The sequence below is a fragment of the Trachemys scripta genome, chromosome 2 (assembly GCF_013100865.1).
Source record: "Trachemys scripta elegans isolate TJP31775 chromosome 2, CAS_Tse_1.0, whole genome shotgun sequence".
Lineage (NCBI taxonomy): Eukaryota > Metazoa > Chordata > Testudines > Emydidae > Trachemys > Trachemys scripta.
Window position 1 is genome coordinate 18,779,869 of NC_048299.1, and position 20,107 is coordinate 18,799,975.

The 20,107-nt window shown below is 44.2% G+C and overlaps 1 protein-coding gene across 4 annotated transcripts in view; it reads left to right on the forward strand.

Moving 5' to 3' along the window:
- The first annotated feature begins 5,138 nt into the window (after positions 1–5,138).
- RNF32 (ring finger protein 32) overlaps positions 5,139–20,107 on the forward strand; it is a 48,014-nt gene continuing 33,045 nt past the window's right edge. For 2 of the 4 annotated variants that reach the window (XR_004644387.1, XM_034760000.1), the window contains exons 1-3: positions 5,164–5,296; positions 9,381–9,501; positions 10,030–10,300. Coding sequence is in view for 3 of the 4 variants with exons in the window: in XM_034760000.1 (XP_034615891.1) it covers positions 9,424–9,501; positions 10,030–10,300 (349 nt within the window). In the remaining variant the exon portion in view is untranslated. Of the gene's footprint in view, positions 5,297–8,696; positions 8,923–9,380; positions 9,502–10,029; positions 10,301–20,107 lie in introns of those variants that run through there. The other 2 variants (XM_034759999.1, XM_034759998.1) reach the window with 2 other exon arrangements.

Genomic DNA, 20,107 nt, shown 5'->3' on the forward strand with positions numbered 1-20,107 from the left:
CTCTGTTTATCAGAGGGTGGAGATGGATGGCAGGAGAGAGATCACTTGATCATTACCTGTTAGGTTCACTCCATCTGGGGCACCTGGCATTGGCCACTGTCGGTAGACAGGATACTGGGCTAGATGGACCTTTGGTCTGACCCAGTACGGCCGTTCTTATGTTCTTACCCTAAATATTTTTTACAATGATAAAATATCACTATCTTTCTGCACACAGATGCTATTCCCAGCCTACTCAAGCAGTGTCCAAACACTGGGAGTTTGGTTTATTAACACAGAAATTAATTATATAATATGAAGTTTGCTTCAAAGCTTCACTCCAAGCTTGGCTGCTCCTAAGGTTCCTATCTCAGATCAGCTCAATCCACATCCTAGATCTTCTCTTCCAAGAAAGCTACTCCCACCTTCTGTATAGCCACATGGTGCAACAAGCCACCTAACTCAGTGAGTTAGCTATACTCACTTAGGGCTTGTCTACACTTAAAACACTACAGTGACACAGCTGCACCACTATGGTACTTCAGTGTAAACACTACCTACACTCACAGCAGGGGTTCTCCTATCAGAGTAGATAATCCACCTCCCCAAGAGAGGCAGTAGCTAGATGGACAGAAGAATTCTTCTGTTGACCTACAGCTATCTACACAGGGATTTAGGTTGCTTTAACAATGCTGCTCAGGGATGTGGATTTTTCACCCCTTTGACCGACGTCGTTAAACTGACCTAATTTTATAGTGTAGACCCAAGCCTTAGGTTGCAATTCTACAAAGATAAACGGGCAGATAGACCCCTGTGCTTGTGATGTCCTGGTTTACAAGAACAGGGCCTTAACTCTTTTGTAGAAGGATTAACAAAGTAGGGTGCTAACAAAGTAGGGTGTTTCAGGCAACAACTTCCAACGTATTACATAGAATTATATTGTTCATTGCATAGTCTATTCAAAAGAAGGCTGTAAAACTCATCCATTCTAGAGAGATTCATGAGTTCAGCCATTTAAAAACATATAATTAACACTGTAAATTAAAGAGAAAATTACAGCACTATCCAAGCATAGAAAACTGGTATCACTAACAACGTATCCATCCACTTTCAAACCAGGCCACATCTTCTTTATGTTAATCTGTTTAAAGTAACTTTGGCTACCTCACGTTTCCAGTGTACACTCCTACTAATTGCCAGAAATGGCAATTAAAGAGGCATATTTCTCTCTAGAAGACTGCAATGTAGATATTAACTTATTCTTGACTGTGTGTCAGCTAATACAAACATTTCAGTTGAGCAGTGAAAATACAGTTAATATGAAAATTAAACTCCTGTAAGAGTAGTGCTTAATTTGTAATGAAAAAGGTGCCGGGCTCAAGCAATTAGGTGCCAGGGCTCAAGCAATTTTTTTACTTTCAGAACTGATGTGGCAAGCCTAGAAGTACTGGGGCTATTAACTGCCAAGCCTAGAGGTGTCGGGGCTCAGCCCTGGCAAGCCCCAGCACAAATTAAGCACTGTGTCAGAGTTAAAAAAACAAACTGATATGACATTGATCTTTTAATTTCAATCAAAGCATACTAGCCTTGAATCAGAGGGATCATTATTACTGAAAACTTTATAAAGTGTACGGGACGAATTTAGTTAGGCACAATAAAAACAGAAAGGTATGAAAACATTTTCTTTAAAAGATTCCTATTTGCAACTTTTAAAAGAATCAGTTGCTGTTTTCACTGACTTCTAACTGTGTGCTTTTTGAAAATTGAATAAAGAGCTCTCTTTTCCTTCAGCCTGGAGAGCACTTTCATATGGTATTATTGTGTCATGTTTAATTTGTTTTATGTTCTTCACCTACTGAATTGCAGCTTCATAAAGTGGTGTTTTATTATTTTCTCCCCCATATCTATAAAAATAACTGTTTTAGTCATTTTTAAGGTGGCTGCTTTAATACTTTAATAGTCTTAAAGATGGAGGCTATTACATACACATACAAGTACCTGTTTATAACTTTTCTTTCTGCTAGTTCAGATCTGTAATTTGAGTAGATATTTATATCTACTGAAAAGAAATACATAGATTCATAGATTCTAGGACTGGAAGGGACCTCGAGAGGTCATCGAGTCCAGTCCCCTGCCCGCATGGCAGGACCAAATACTGTCTAGACCATCTCTGATAGACATTTATCTAACCTACTCTTAAATATCTCCAGAGATAAACATCAACAGATCAACCACCTATTTTCTATTTGGATGACTTTAAAAGCAATTTCTCTTCTATTTTCCAGCAAATGTATCTATAAAAAAGAGGGACAATTAAATATATTGAAATGCTATTTCTGTATTATTGAAGGTAGAGTGGCCCCGAGTACCTTGAATGGTCCCTTACAATATGTGCTAATTACTTATGCTAAACCAGTGCATCTTAACCTTTTTTTCATTTGCAACCCCCTAAAAAATGTCAAATGAAAGTCTGGACGCCTTTTGAAATCTTAGACATACTCTGCGTACCCCCAGAGGTGTGCAGACCACAGGCTGAAAATCACTTTTCTATGGTAACGACAACCTTTCGTGGACCCCTTAGACCAGGAGTTCTCAGGACAAATTGTTTGTCCTCAGAGTGCGGCCACCCACTCTTGCTGGTGGCCAATCTCACACTTTCCCCTAAAATACTTAATTAGCTTTAGGAAAAACAAGTAAATATGAACATATACATATCCAAATCATTGTAATTTATTTATTGTTAGCTAGTAAGTCTGTTGTGAAAAGTGATATTAACAAACATGCAAGTATCACTTTTCACAGCAGGCTTATTCAGCCCTGGCAAGCCTGGGGGATAAATTAAGCCCTGGATGGGGGGGTCTCGGGAGGCAGCAGGGGCAATGGGGGTAGATGGGGGGGCTAGGGGAGTCAGTGGAGGGCTAGAGCCTGAACCCCATGGCAAGAGCCTGGGGCCTGCCGCCCCACGGCCAGAGCTGGAGTCCGAAGCCCCTCAGCCACAACCTGCCGTCCCACCACCCCAGAGCTGACGCCCAAATCCTGAGCCCCACTGCCCCGGGAAGGTGGGGAATTCACTGGCTGCCTGCTACTCCAGCGTTGTGCTCAAGGTGTCTCTAGAGGGGATCAGAGCCCAACCCCTGCTGGTGGTCCCAGCAATCAACACCAAGGCAGAGCATCCAGGAGCAACAGGGAGGAGGAGGGGCCACTATTTTGCCACCCATGCCCACTCCATCACATCCACAAGAAAGCCACTTGTTGCCACAAGAAAAGCCCCTGAAGGCCACATTTGAGAAACGCTGCCTTAGATATATTCTGTGGACTCTCGGGGATCCAAAGACCACAGGTTGAAAACTACTGTGCTAAACAGTCTGTTACATCTTACATTTTGCTGTGACATGCAGAGTAGTTTTCCCAGACCCGCAGAAGAGTTCTAGGTGGCTCAAAAGCTTGTCTTTCTCACCAATGGAAGTTAGTCCAATAAAAGATATTACCTCACCCACCTTGTCTCTCTAATATGCTGGAACCGACATGGCTACAGCTACACTGCATGCATTTCTGTAATACGTCACAAAATACTCCATTTTGGTTTGTAAACATGTTAGGAACATATCTCTGAGCAGAAAGAGAGAGTAACAAGGAGATGACCACTACTGAGGCATTCCAGGCTTTCCACATAGACAAATAGGTTATACCTTAGAAGCAACTGGGAAGACAGGAGAAGGCCAGAATGAGATTGGAGCAGCTTTTATGTGTGAACTGCCCTCTGACTGGCTAGCCCTTTTAAAATGCAATGAAAGCTGGTTAAACTAGCCAGATGGAGAGAAAGCTGCTCATGGACTAAGGACCTGACTTGATGTGCCCAGTCCATTTGAGGGAAAATGGGATCTAAGTGTAAAGGATAGCCAGAAAACCAGCCGAAAAAGCCTAGATTAATCAACTATAACTATTCTTACCAGAAGTTACCTAGGGAGGTGGTGGAGTCTCCTTCCTTGGAGGTTTTTAAGGCCCGGCTTGACAAAGCCCTGGCTGGGATGATTTAGCTGGGAATTGGTCCTGCTTTGAGCAGGGGGTTGGACTAGATGACCTCTTGAGGTCCCTTCCAACTCTGATATTCTATGATTCTATGATTCTAAGTTCTGGATATATTTGTTCTGGTACTTCCTTTGTGTGACAATAAATTGTCACACAAAGGAAATACCCCCTGATACTTAATAAATTGTCTGTGATGGTAAACAAAAAGCCCCGCTCTGTGGAATATTTTCACTGAAACCCAAAGGTCAGAAGTAGTGGATGTTTCTGCCCTCAAAGTCTGATATTGTATGCAAAGTGATGCAGCAAAATGGCTTACATGACTTGATGTACCCCTTTCAGCACCAAAAAGAAATGGAAACATAGGCCCTGACCCTCCAATCACTTACGCACAAGAAGAGTGCCACTGTCAGAGCTAGTCATGTGAATAAAGTTAAACACAAGTGAAAGTATTTATGGGACTGGGGCCTTCAAGACTGCACAGTGCCCAATGGGGCCCAGATTCCTAATTCTCTACAAGCTCCTACAAAGTAAATAGTAATGCTCTGCTTATACTTCACTGAGGAAACCACTACAAGAACTTAGCAAGAGTGGTGGTGGAAACCTCCATTGCTGGAAAATTTTAAATTTAGATTGTTTTATGATAAATTATGCTTTAGTCAAAAGAGAATTAATTCAGAGACATCTCAGAGCCTATGTTCTGCAGCAGGTCAGACTAGCGAGCCACAATGGCCGCTTCTGACCGTATCATCTCTGAATAGAGGTTTGCCAAAGTGATATTTCAAAGCCAACTGTTTCTACGTACAAAATCAGATTTTTTTAAAAAAGTGTTTATTTCTGACAGACAGCTCAAAACAGCTGAACAAATTTAGCTCCACCTGCCCCCGCACAGCGCAACGCTCAGTGAGTCAGACAACATCGCGCAGGGCGCGCGCCGCTTTATCCAGTCAGAGAGCTCCGCCTCCCCTTCCCACGTGCGTTCGAAAGGCACAGCCTCACCCAGGGGCACGAGGACACACCGACCGTTGGGCAGCGGCCACGTGCCCCTGGACTGTCCCTTCCACAGGCCCTTCCTCACGCCCACATTCCACACTCCTCCCTCGCGCCACTTGAACTTCCGGTCTGCGTGCGCCCTCGCCTCCTTGACGTTCCGCCCGCCCACTTGCGCGGCACGCAAGCATACGCCTCGGTTTCTGCCTCGCGCTGCCGTGGGGGTGTGGCGGCGGGCTGTGATAAAGCTTGGGAGTTGCGTTGCTAAGCAACCCGATCCGGACCCTGGCGAGAGGAGCAGGTCGGTGTTAAACAGACAGTAACAGTCTCCATGGGACGAGCCCAGGGGTGCTGCAGAGTCCGCTGGCAGGGTGGCTGTTTGTATCGGGGGCGGACCACAGGAGCCAATAAGAGGGCGCAGTGTGATGGGGGTAGGGAGGCCAGTGGAGTGTGTGGTGGGGGAGCAGGGGCCATGGATTGGGTGGGGGTGAGGAAGCCGGGGCCAATAAGGGGGGGAGGGTAAATGTGTGATGGGGAGAGCAGGAGCCATTGGGTGGGGGGAACCAGGGGCCAATAAGCGGGGCACTGTGTGATGCGGGGAAGCTGGGGCCAGTAAGGAGAGAGGTGCTGGGTGCATTCAGGAGCAGAGGCCATTGTAGGGAGAGATACTGAATGGGGGGGGGGGCGAGGGAAGGGGGAAGCAAAGGCAGATGAGAACAGGGAGGGCTGGTTCTGTGGGAGATGGGTGGGAGGGTTGATAAATGAGGGAGAAACATGCCATGAACCAGTGTGCAGTAGGGAGACTTGTGCAAAGATGAGCTACTGTTATGGGATCTGCTGTGTTTAAGGATGAGAAGGAGAAAGAGGTGGATAGGGCAGGGTGAATAGGTGGTTTCTGTAAAATGGGAATAGTCAGCAACATTTAATCTGCTTCATTCATGATTGTAAAGGTCTGTGGCCCATGGATGGAAGGTGCTATAGAAATTCAAATTATTGATTATCATAAAAATCAGTCGTTAGAATAGCACCACACAGAGAATCTATAAAGAGCGATTTGAAGAGATCTTTTGGCAGTCTGGTGCACTTCTTTAAATTCTTAATTCAAATGTTGCAGTAGTTAAAATAGATTTTATTATATTTTTAAATTTTTAGTTCAAAACTTGTTTTTACAATAAGACACTCTTTAGACAGAGATAGTTTTAACATATTTTGAGAAGAGGAACAGAAGGTCAATTAATCTCTGAAAAAAGAAATCCTTTTAGTCCACCAAACAGGGACAGGACTAATGGGGGCATTCCCTAAGACCGCCAACAAGCATAACTCAGCTTTAACCTGAAGAGACCACCTCCAGGAAGGAGTAGTTCATTGTCCATGAACTTTGCAATCCTTGGCCTCTTTACTGAGTCTGTCAAAAATGAGTGCCAGTTGTGATGGTAATTGTATATTGTCTCACTGAGCCAACTCCCATGCACGTTGATGGAAATCTTCCCATTTTTTTCCAAGGGGAGTTAGATTAGTTCTTGAGAGACTTGGCTTTTTAAGGGTCAATTATCAGGTTAAAAAACAGTCTTTTAATGTCCTTCCCTAAGTTATACGTAATATCTGAGACTGTTAATAGGGAACTTTTTGTTATGTCTAGTTTACTCTTCTTTTCTTATTCTGTTTTTGTTTGTTTATTTCTATCAAGCTTGAGCAATGGATGTAGGTGAGCCAGATCATTCACTTTTGTTTATAGTCAGCTTCTAGTTTATTCCACATTTAGGTGCTCTTTGTACTTGGAAAATGCTGCAGTGTTTTGACTACAAACAAGGCAAGGGAGTGTCTGGAGTATTGGTTGTTTGTTTCAACAGTTTCCACTACAATTACAACAAAAAATCTGTTTTTTTTTATTCATAAAAGATAGTTTTTCAAAGACTAAATTATTGTGAAAATATGACCTGTGTCACTTTAAATATTGGGACAGCTTTCATTCCATAATAAAGAGCAGGGAAAATTATTATTACTCTATAGTCTGTGCTTTAAATTCAACTCAGAAGCCAAGCAACAGCTCATGAATATGGCCCTAACAAATTCATGGCCATGAAATCTGGTCTTTTGAGTGCTTTTACCCTATACTATACAGATTTCACAGAGAGACTAGCGTTTCTCAAATTGGGGGTCCTGACCCAAAAGGGAGTTGCAGAGGGGTTGTAAGGTATTTTAGGGGGGTCATAGTCTGGCCACCTTTACTTCTGTGCTACTGCCTTCAGAGCAGGGTGGCCGGAGAGTGATGGCTGCTAACTGAGGGTCCAGTCTACAGGCAGCAGTGCAGAAGTAAGGGTGACAATGCTGTACCATGCCATCCTTACTTCTGCGCAACTGCTGGCAACAGCACTGCCTTCAGAGCTGGGCTCCTGGTGAGCAGCCACCACTCTTTGGCTGCCCAGCATCGCCACCAGCAGCAGCAGCGCAGAAGTAAGGGCAGCAGTACCGCAACCCCCCTCTAGAATAATTCTGCAACCCCCACCCCAACTCCTTGTTGGGCCAGGACCCCTACAATTACAATACTGTGAAATTTCAGATTTAAAAGCTGAAATCATGAAATTTACTATTTTAAAAAGCCTATGACCATGAAATTGACTAAAATGGACCATGAATTTGGTGGGGCCCTAATCATGAAGCACAGGTATAAAGTGCTCCTTGTGAAATTCTTCACTCATTAAAAAGATGGCTCTACTCTATACCATTTAAAGTTTCTGAATAAGTTTATGGGTGTGGTCTACAGAGAACAGTTTGTAATAGTCTAATTTTGAAGTGGCAAAGCCATGGATCACAACAGCAAGGTTTTCATTAGAAATGGCCTGCAAATGAAATTGGCTCTTTTGGCCAAGCATAAATAGAGGAAAGCAATCCTAGCTACTGATACTATCCAGAACTCCGTATTATAAACTCTGGTAATGAAAGACGGATGCACAACCTCGTTGAAGGAGACTAGAACCACAATCATGTCTTCTGGTTATTTTCCCCAACCTACCATCATCACCTCCAAATGATCTGGACCAGGGGTCCCAACGTGGTTAGATTGGTTAGTCATGCTGCAGTCTTTACCCATCACCGAGGTGCACAGTTGCTTCTATTACTGCAGCAGTCAAGATGGAGACAATTGTAATCATAATGTAGATTAATGATGCCAATTCTAAAATAACAGCCTCATCATCAGGTGATTGTAGTGTGTTTTTTTTGTAGTGTACCCCTGAAGGGGGTATGGGGTGCTGGCTCTGGGAAGGGGCTCAAGGCTAGGGTCAGGGGTTCAGGAGGGGGCTCAGGGCTGGGGCAGGAGGTTGGGGTGTGGGCTCTGGCCAGGCAGCACTTACCTCGGGCGGCTCTCAGTTGGCGGCACAGTGGGGCTAAGGAAGGCTCCCTAGCCCCTCGCCGCTCCCGGAATCGGCCAGAATGTCCCTGTGGCCCCTGGGGGGGGGCAGGGGGTTCCGTGCGCTGCCCCTACTTGCATGCACCCCCCGCATCTCCCCTTGGTCGCAGTTCCCAGCCAATGGGAGTTGTGGAGTTGGCACCGGGGGCAGGGTCAGCACACGGAGACCCCTGTGGGCCCCCGCCGCCCCAGGCCGCAGGGACGTGCTGGCTGCTCTGGGAGCAGCATGGAGCCAGGGAAGGCAGGGAGCCTGCCTTAGCCCTACTGCGCCGCTGGACTTTTATCAACCTAAAATCTTCCGGTTTGGCTTCAGTGGCCTCCGGGAGATAGAGCCTGATTCCAAGAGACTCCTGGCAAAACTGGGAGGGTTGGCAACCTATATCGAAGCACAGAGTACAGTTCAGGGGTGGAGAAATATACCTGAAAGTCATCATGCAAAGAGAGAATTCAACTCAGTGAGCAGCTGAATTCAGCCAAGGATAGGAACAAGAGGAGAAGGCTCAGAACAGAGACCTAAGGTACCCAAATTGGGAAGGGAGGAGGATGGTCGACCAACAGATGTTGAAGTAGTTTCTAGGAGGGAGAGAGAGAGAGAGAGTGTGTGTGTGTGTGTGTGTGCGCGCGCTTATCTTAATGGGGTCCAGGTCCATGACTGGGACTGTTAGGTGCTAACACAATACAAATAATCTAAAAAGCTGATATAAAGGCAGATGACAGATCCATTAGCTCCTATCCAAAAATATACTGTGTACAGCATATGCAGTACATTGGAGTTTGTGGGGAGAGAGGAGTCACAATCTACTTTTGGTTACATGGAGCTAATTTTTTCAGCACCATTGTGTGTTGTGCTAACCTCTTGTTGTCCACAGATGTAGAAAATAGTGAACATTAATTTTGTACACTTCCACTGTATTGTCAATGAGAGTATTTCTGTTGATCAAAAACATTACTAATTCTTTTGTATTTTTGGTTTTAGAACTACAAGATATTACAAAATATGCTGTCAATTGTCCCTATCAATGGAGCATCATTATTCTGTTTTGAAGACAAGTAGTTCATCAATGACTTCAGTTCACAATTCTAAAAACAATTACAAGGTGCACAGGTCATTTTATGCTAAAATAAATGAGCATTTCAAAAAATTGAAATGAATATAGATAGGCCCATTTAGTGTGTTAAAAGTAATATATACTTACAAGTATTTGTTTATGTTCAGGGCTCTGAAAGGCAAGATTAGCCTTGGGATTGTTTTAATTATACTGAGGCAAAATATGTTTAGGCATGTCAAGCTTTTATAATTCATAATGAGTTTATTGCATATAATAATTATGGGTTCAGTAATTAAAAGTTAAAAATTACTGCTATTTTATTTAATATAAACCATAAATCAAACATTTCTTTTGACTTTATAAGTTAAGGTTAGGATGTGTCAGTAACATCAATCTTAAGTTTCATATTATGGTAATTGTATATTAGTAAGACTTCAAGCATGGGAGTTGTAGATGTATAAAAAGCTTTGTCAAATTAAAACATCATTGGCTAAGGGCTGAACTTTTCTTTAACATACTGTACATAATGTACACGCATACAAGTCATTTATATTAATAATAATGGATTTTTTTTAGGGCAGTTCCTCCAAACAAGATACTTTAGCTGTTACTGCAGTTGCTTTACAAGATCATATTTTACATAACCTTCAGCTCCAGGATCTTTCATTATCAGATCCTTTCAAGTCAAAGTTAAGGAATAAAAAGAACATTTACAAACCTGTGAACAAAGAGATGGTCAGAGCAGTAGTAGATACTGGACTAAGAAAAAAGAGAATTCTCCACACAAAAAAGGAAGATCCAGAAAAAGAATATGTCCTTGATCCTAATCCTCCACAATTAACGTTAGGTAAACCATTATATTCTGATTTGTGTATTTTTGCATTTTATTTCAAACTTATTAGAATACAATAGCTAGATGTTCTTTTCAATACTATAACTTAGCATAAAACTGTATAATGCATAGAAAGTTTATAAAAATGTCAAAAATCAAGTACTTTGGGCCTTCAGGTAAACAGTGATCATTTAAACAATAAGGACAATTTAAACTGCCATCAAAAAAGTTGAATACTTCTCACATCTGTAATATATTTGAATTTATTTTCAGTGTGACAGACTAAGGGAGAAGGAAGAAACTAGTAAGTCTAGATGAAGAATTTTTTCATTCTAGAAACAGGCACTTTTTTCCACACTGATTTTTTTTATATATAATTTTTTTATATTAGTGGTTGAAAATACAATGCAATACAAGTATAAACAAAAACAGATGTTATTTTTAATGTTGGAATGATTACATAAGATTGTGTGCAACTGTCCAAGATCGGTCTGATTAGGGCCCGCAATCCCTTCACTCCGGTGGAACCTTTTCCACTGCTCCTGCCCTTAGGCATTGTTCAAAGGCAGAGCCATCCGCAATAGCCCTGAAGCTGCTAAAATGTCCACCTGGGCGTGGGATGATTCAGAGATCTCCTCGACCTGGATACCCAGGTTCTGGGCTACCCTCCTGATGAGCTCCTAGTGCGCCCTATAGTTGTCCTGGGGAAGACTCTATACTTGTTCCAGCCACCTTCTCTTTGGGAGAGGAGGAAGAGGAATGGGGCATGGAGCCTTGTTCCTTGCCCTCTTCGCCAGATGGGTCCCATGGGGCTGGGTCTTGCAGTTCAGTACTGGGCTTGGCACCGAGGCCTAGTCCCTGCTCCAAAGGAGGTGGTGGGGGAGCTCTCAACCCCAATGAAGTAGGACCTCCTGGAATGTGGACCCTGGAATGGCTGAAAAATCCAGGGATTCCAAAGTGGCCACTGTAGTGGCATCTGCCACTGTGCTGGTGACCAGGTCATTGGTGAAATGCCCTGGCTCATCTCAGTCATTGGGCATTGTTGGTTGGAGTGGTGCCTGCTCCTGTGGGAGACGTATGACTCCACCTCAGAATCCGACTCCGAGGAGTCAGTTCTCAGCAACCAGGGTGAGGCGATGCCAACTGGTGTCGGTGAATGGTGCCGGGAAGAAGGAGATGGACACTGCACCTTTTGATGGCACCTGGGGTCTCGGTGATGTAAAGATCCTCGCCTCCGGTGCCGCCGCAGTCAGCTCCTGAGTGGCAAGGGATGGCGGTACCAGGAGTGACAGCAACTCCCTCGCTGCCTCTAATGCCTCCGGCATGGACGGAAGCACCAGGGCTGTCAAACTCTGGTGGCTCTTCCTTGGTGGAGAGTCCAACGGCGCCCTTACCGGGGCCAGCGTCAACGGTACCGTGTGCACCGCTGGCATTTCCGAGTGGCCCAACATAGATCACACTCTGTCAGTAACTCTATGCCCTGCAGACCTTGGTGTTGGGGATCTCCCCTGATCGGTTTTTCTCTGCTTCTTTCTTGGCACTGGCAATAGAGAGCGGTGCCGAGAATCCCATGCTGGCATTGTTGTCCTTGGCAATGAGGATGAGTGTCGGTGCCAGGCCGTAGACACAGAGTCTTTTCTTGGCTCCAGAGAAGTGGCGCTGCACCTCCTTTTAGAGACTCTGGGGCACTTCTCACTGAAGCCGAAGTACTTGGTGCCAAGTCAATGTGACTCAGCTCCGAAGTGCTGCCTCTATAAGGTGGTACTTGAGTCTCGTGTCCCTGTCCTCCTTAATTCTGGGCCTGAAGCCCTTGCAAATCCTGCAACACTCCTGCATGTGGGCCTCCCCCAGATGCTTGAGGCAGCTGGAATGTGGTTGACTAACCAGTATTGGCTGATGGCATGACACACACAGCTTGAATCCTGAGGACCGAAACATACCCCAGCACGATGGAAGTTCTAACCCTGCTAAATGGAGTCCACTACCAACTATACTAACTAACTAACAAACTCGAAGAGAAGAACTATTTACAGATAGTCAACAAAGTCCACTGAGAGAGAGACTTGCAGGAAAATGCAAGGAAGAGCAGCAGTTCCAGCGACCGTCATGGGTGATAAGAAGGAACTGAGGTGGGGGTGGAGCCCTATATACCAGCACTGTGAGGACACAACTTCAGGGAGCACCAGAGCCAACCTCACAAATATCACTGAGAGAAAAACTTTTCCGGTGGTGGTGTTCAGGGCAAGCACAAACCTACATTGGAATGGACATGAGAAAGCACTCAAAGAAGAAATATTTTTTTATTATAATACAATTTTACAGTGGCAATAAACATTGCTATAAAAATGCAGCAAGTATATTATCAGACTAACAGCCATAATGTCTTTCCCAACCATTAGTTTCAGAGATCCCCTTGCTAAAGGATTTTACAGCATTCTTACCATGAAACATTTCTTTTGGTTTCCCTCTCTTTCCCCCCATAGACGCCGACTCTGTGGGCACTCAAGGGCTGGAGCGCCCATGAAAAAAATTAGCAGGAGCTTAACACCCACTGGCTGCCAGCTCCCCCATTCCCTCCCGAGCACCTCCTGCCCACCAGAGGCTGCACCGATCAACTCCTCCCCCTCCCTCCCAGCGCCTACTGCCCACTGCAGTCAGCTATTTCGCGGTGTGCAGGAGGCTCTGGGAGGAAGGGGGAGGAGCGTGAATGGGGCATGCTCAGGGGAGAGGGCAGAACTGGGCGGGAAGAGGCAGGACAGAAGTGGAGACTTGGGAGAAAGGGTGGGGCGTGGGTGGGGCCTGGGGCAGAGCGGGGGTGGGAAGACGCAGGATGGCGTGAGGGCTTTGGGGGTATGGGGCGGGTGGGGGTAAGACCTGGGGTGGAGTGGGGGAGGGGGCTGAGCACCCCCGGGGCTGAGCACCCCCGGGGCCTATGCTTCCCCCTCCCCCCAAAACCTCTTGACTAGACTTTTTTAAAAAGACACAGACCTTCCCCATCAAGATCTTACAGTATAGTGAGATAAATACTGCTCATTATGATTTACTCTCTTTTTGTGGAAATGCCCAAGGGCCCCAGTGAAGATCACATTGCCACTGGGGTAGCTGCTGTGCAGATACACATGCCCGTACTTTAAAGAATTTACAATTCAAGGCCCTGATTCTTCAAAGAGAACTACACAAAATCAATGGGACTCCATACCGGCACAATGGTCTGCCTGTATGGAATCAGTTGCAAGGTCAGGCCCTAATTTCATAGAATAGTAGAAATGTAGAGCTGGAAGGGACCTTGAGAAATCATTCAGTTCAGCCCCTTGCACTAAGGCAGGACCAGCTAAACCTAGACCATCTCTGACAGGTGTTTGTCCAATCTGTTCTTAAAAACCTCCCTGCGAAACTTATTCCAAAGCTTAACTATTCTTATAGTTAGAAAGTTGTTCCTAATATCTAACCTAAATCTCCCTTTCTGTAGTTTAAGCCCATTACTTCTTGTGCTACCTTCAGTGGACATGGAGAACCATTGATTGCCATCCTCTTTATAACAGCCTTTAACATATTTGAAGATTCATCAGCTCCCCGCAGTCTTCTTTTTTCAAGACTAAACATGCCCAATTTTTTAAACTTTTTCTCAGAAGTCAACTTTTCTGTGCTTTTTATCATTTTTGTTGCTTTCCCCTGGACTCTCTCCAATTTGTCCACATCTTCCCTAGAGTGATGCTCAGAATTGGATGCTAATCTCCTGATCCTTTTCAGCAGTAATACTGCCTAGCCAGTTATTCCCCATTTTGTAATTGTGCATTTGATTTTTTTCTCTTTAGTGCAGTACTTTGCACCTGTCTTAACTGAATTTCATCTTGTTAATTTCCGACCAATTCTCTAATTTGTCAAGATTGTTTTGAATTCTAATTCTATCCTCCCATCTCCTTCAGAAGGGAGTTCCCAACCACTAGTACTCTACACCTCTTCCTCTTGGTTGTGGTGGCTCTGAGCCTCCCGGGCTTGGGGACTAATGGCTCCTCCTCACTTTCTGTTGCCGGTACACGGATGGATGGGGGATCTAGAGGGTGGAGCTAGGTCTACTGGCTGAGATGGCCAGGAGCCAGTCTCCTCTCTGCAGAACAAGTTGTTTTCCTTCCTCCTATGGTGTACTAGACTCAACAAATGAGTAACAAATAGGACAAAAGGGAGTGGGGAAACAAGGGTAGTGTTAATATGTTCACAGGGTTATGGTTCCACATCAGTTAAAAGGACTTTATTTATTTATTTGGGTTTTATATTTATTTGCCTCATATAAATGGTGTGAGTCATTATGGAAGCTGAAGGCTTAGTTGAAAAAAATCAGTTAAAGTGTGAATGTATTCATTTGTTTTTTTATAAGAAAGACAAAATATTTCCTTCCCAACTCATAGCACTAACTAAAGGGTCCAATATAGTATTTTTTGTGCAAGTGATTCCAAGGAATTTATTGAAAGACAGAAAACATTTAAATTACTCATTTTTAAAAAAATTATAAAGTACTCGTTTTTGTAATTTAAAATTGAAAAAAAATAAATTTAACTTTTATATTTAAACATCTTCATGTAATCTTCAGTATATCTTTACACAATAAACTGTTTACATTTTTGCCATAACTTTTTCCCATCTGTCACACTAATTGTATCCTCATACAATATTTCATTGTAATAATTACATTTCCAATTCTTATTGTTGTGAAGAGAACCTGAAAATGTGAAGTGATGCAATGTTCTCTTCCTAAGTCTGCAGACAAGTCAAACAATAGCTCAGGTCTGTATTGCCCCACTCACCTCAGCAGGGACATTAACTTTAAAGCTTAAGATGTGCAATTTAAATGTCAATATTTATAATTGCCTCACTTGTTGATCATTTTAACAGAAACATCAAGCTAATGCAAAATGGATTTGTCATTTAAACTTTTCATGGGTAAACATGAATATTCTTGCATCTTGACGACTCCAACCTCTATCCCTAGGGCCTTGACGAATGCAATCATGCCCCACTTGTATTCATTCAAAATGCTGCTGCAAAGATCATTTTCCTGGTTAGTCGCTTTGATCCTATCACCCCTGTGTGTGTCCAACCACTTTCTCTCCCTTCTCTACTGCATCGTAACAAATGACTAATCTTTGGTTTTAAGGCTGTTCTGTCCTATCCCTGGCCTACCTATCATCACTTATTCTCTATTGAGACATCCATGCCTGCCTCCACTCTGCTATTGTTGCCAGCCTTTGCCACCGATTTAGGAAAATTTCCGACAAGCACCTTTGTGCTTAACTCTCATATCACCCCTCATGCATAGCAGGAGCTCACAGTAAAAATCCACATAGCCACCTCATTGCCCTTCATCAAATGGCTCGTTAAAATTCTTCTCTGTCATGATGTCTACAAAAAATGTATGGTTAAGTAGATGTGCTATGACCACTGCTTTTCATGCTGACCAAATTTGCTTCATTGTTATCTTGTGCTCCCAGTGTCTGTGTATCCACATGTTGTTTCTTGTCTTATACTTAAATGGTAAGCTCTGTGGGGCAGTGACTGTCTCACTGTTACGTGTTTGAACAGCACCTAGTAAAATGGGATTTCAATCCATGATTGGGGCCTTTAGATACTACTGCAATACAGATAATAAACAACAGCAAAACTTTTCTCATGACTTGGACTACCACGTGGGCTATTTAAAATTGTATTAATTTGCAGATTTCTGAAGATGTCAGTCATAATTGTTTCTACAGGATCTCTCCTCTCTCTTTTAAAGCCCAAATTTTACTTCAACAACGATGACGCTGATAGAGGAATGCATTTTACTACAGTGAAGTTGATGGGAGAGTGCATTTTTCATCAGTGAAGAGAATATTTTGCACTGCTAGATATAATACTTTAATTTCATACACTTTATCTTTGCCTCTAGTCCTGGATTCGGGATGCACTTCCAAGCACCCAGAACTATGAGCTCCAGGATCTGTTGATAGCGGCTGGATTAGTGTCTGGGTATCAAAGCTGCCCAGAGACAGTGCTGAGGATCTCCTGAGCCTGTGGAAAAAAAAGTATGCACGAGGAACTGTACATGCCTGCCAAAAGAACCTGCCGGCAGCATTGGTTAAAGTTTTCTTTGCCCCTATTTTAGGTTGGTAATGCAGCATATAAGATTGCTTAACAACACTGATAGATTCTTGGCTTAACTGCTTGATCAAGAAGCTGTTATTTTCAAAGTAACGAGAAGTTTGTGTGTGATGTGATGGAAATCTATAGTTAAAGGGTATAAACTATAGTAAGAAGAAACTTAATTAACCTTAGACATTATGCTTATTTTAAGTATATTGAACTTTTTTTTACTGTCTACAAAACAATCATGTTTTTTTAGTAAACCTGTGTGCCTCATGAATAAAAGTTTCAAATAAACTCGTAAACTGAGATAAACCATAAAGCCAGACTCAGCTTTTGAAGACGTATTTTAAGCTCTGTGAAACTCTTCCCTCTCTTCACAAGGACTGGAATTCCTGGATAAAAACTTCTTTAACAATTCAAATCATAATAGTCCTTGGGTCAGAAGTAAAGAAGTCTTCCTCACATATAATCTATTGGCAGAGCTCAAGAGGGTGGGTTCAACTAAGTTATGTATTCCATTTGGCATTGTCCACAGCTAATTGCTGCACATTCCAGCTGACTCCATGCACTGATAGTAACTAAAACATACTGGACAGGCAGAATTATGAAGTGTACATAAAGGTTCACACAGATAGAAGGATGTTACACTTTGTGGATGGATATTTATCAATAAATATTTTTAGAAAGCCTCTGTGAAAGATGTTTTAAGGAGAACCACACTGTGAAAGGAAAGATTATCACAACCGCTTGCTCATTTCAAGCCTCGTAGTGTAATCTTAGGATCTCTGCTTGTTAATTTTAGGGATGATGGTATTGTGCACAGTCAAGTCCAATAACTCAAATTATTACATATACCTACTTCAAAAATTCATGTTCAGGATCTGGAACCACACACGCAGCAAGACCTCTAAAGATTTACCAAACTCTCTGTATCAGTAGGCTTGTGGATACTTTGGTGATTATTCAGGGAAATAATCATGCAAGGCACTCTCATTGACAATGGATATCAGCCTGCCAGGAGTTGTTTTAAAGATGCTGGGAGTCCCCACTGGAATCAGGAGTCATTACAAAGACACTGGTCACAGGAGGAAGAACAAGACCATATCAGCTTTCTGGACTAAAAGTAGTTCATCTAATCTTATCACTGCAAGCTCACGGTCAAGGAAAAATCTCTCTAATAAGGTCAGGATGTGGTTCTACATGCAGGGTGTGCCACAGTCTGCATCACAAAGCCATATAATTGTTCTAAAGGGCTGAACAAAATGTGGAATCAAAGTTGTATACACCTGAAAAGCTACAAAAATGGACTAGATCAACCAAAGACAGATGATCCAAAGGGAATGGAGTTTCCCTTTGGAATTCCTCCACTACCTTCCTGAGATCTTGAACCAGACCAATGCCAACCTAGGACATTCACAAGACTTCCCAGGATTGTCAAGACAAAATGGTACTTCAAAGGAATGGACACAGAAGCAATAGCAGTAGAATCCATCTCAGGACTGACTAAAGAGCATCTTGTATGTCTTCTACCTTAATTCCTCTTTTAGATAAGATAACCCAGAAAAACCAGGGTGAAAGAAACATCATAACACAGCCTCAAAAAGGTCTCAAACGCACTGGTACTTGGTGGCAATGCTAGAAACCTGATTCTTCTGCTGGTGTGTAAGGAACTTCTCTCTCTCCGGGACAAATTAGGCTGATGAGCTTGGATACACAAGTCTGATGGCATGAGTTTTGAAAGGGAGATGCAGAAGAAAAGATTACTCAGAACAAGTTATTGCTAATCTCTGAGCTTCTAGAAAAAACTCTACATCTAAGGGTTATGACAGGTTTTGATCAAAATTCAGCCACTGCTAAATACAAGAACATAAATTCACCCAAATGTGAGATTTCCAGTATTCTGTTATTCCTTCAAGAGGAATTGGAATGCATTTTAAATGGTAGTACTCTCAAGGTCCAAACTGCATCACTAGATAAAAGACGGTTACTCACCGTTGTAACTGTTGTTCTTCGAGATGTGTTGCTCATATCCATTCCATTAGGTGTGCGCGCGCCGCGTGCACAATCGTCGGAAGATTTTCTACCCTAGCAACACCGGCGGGTCGGCTGTGGAGCCCCCTAGAGTGGCGCCTTCATGGCGCTGAATATATACCCCAGCCGACCCGGCGCCCCCTCAGTTCCTTCTTGCCGGCTACTCCGACAGTGGGGACGGGGGGCGGGTTTGGAATGGATATGAGCAACATATCTCGAAGAACAACAGTTACAACGGTGAGTAACCGTCTTTTCTTCTTCGAGTGCTTGCTCATATCCATTCCATTAGGTGACTCCCAAGCCCAACTTAGGTGGTGGGGTCGGAGTGAGACATTGCTGTGTGCAAAACCGCTGATCCGAATGCAGCATCGTCCCTGGACTGTTGCACTAGTGCATAGTGAGCTGTAAACGTGTGGACTGATGACCAAACCGCCGCTCTACAAATGTCCTGTATCGGAACATGTGCTAGGAAAGCAGTCGAGGAAGCTTGGGCCCTCGTGGAGTGAGCGGTGAGGTGCGGTGCTGAAACACCTGCCAGGTCATAGCAAGTCCGGATGCAAGACGTAATCCAGGAGTATAGGCGTTGTGAGGAGACCGGTGAGCCTTTCATTCGGTCGGCCACTGCAACGAAGAGTTGCGTCGTCTTTCTAAAGTGCTTTGTGCGGTCAATATAGAAGGCCAGGGCCCTTCGTACGTCCAGGGATGCAAACGTTGATCCTGGCGAGTGGCATGTGGTTTAGGATGAAAGACCGGGAGAAATATATCCTGGTTGATATGAAAAGGAGAAACCACCTTAGGGAGAAAGGCAGGATGTGGACGAAGCTGCACTTTATCCTTATGAAAAACTGTATAAGGGGGCTCAGAGGTAAGCGCCCTGAGTTCGGAAACGCGCCTTGCTGAGGTGATGGCTACGAGGAAGGCTGTCTTCCAGGATAGGTACAGAAGTGAACAGGTGGCCAGTGGCTCGAATGGAGGACCTGTGAGCTTGGAGAGAACCAGGTTGAGGTCCCACGTCGGGACGGGCTGACGTTGTTGAGGGTACGTCCGGTCTAAGCCCTTGAGGAATCTAACGACCATCGGGTTAGAGAATACCGAGGACGCGAGTTCCCCTGGGTGAAAGGCCGATATAGCGGCCAGCTGAACTCTAATTGAAGATATCGCCAACCCCTGTTGTTTTAGGGAGAGGAGATATTCCAAAATGAGAGGAATGGGTGCCTGCAACGGGGATGTGGCTCGTTGTTCGCACCAGCAGGAGAACCGCTTCCACTTGGCCAGGTACGTGGTCCGTGTTGAGGGCTTCCTACTGCTCAGCAGAATCTGTTGGACAGAGTGCGAGCATTGCTGCTCTGCCTGGGTGAACCATGGAGCAGCCACGCCGTGAGGTGGAGTGATTGCAGGTCGGGGTGACGCAACCGGCCGTGGTCCTGAGAGATGAGATCCGGACATAATGGAAGCGGGATCGGTGTCTGAACCGAGAGTTCCAACAGCGTGGAGTACCAATGTTGTCTCGGCCACGCTGGAGCGATCAGAATTACCTGTGCCTGGTCTCTGCGCAGTTTGAGCAGTACCTTGTGGACCAGAGGAAACGGAGGGAATGCATAAAACAGGTGGTCTTTCCAGGGAAGTAGAAACGCATCCGAGAGGGAGCCCGGAGCTCGACCTTGTAGGGAG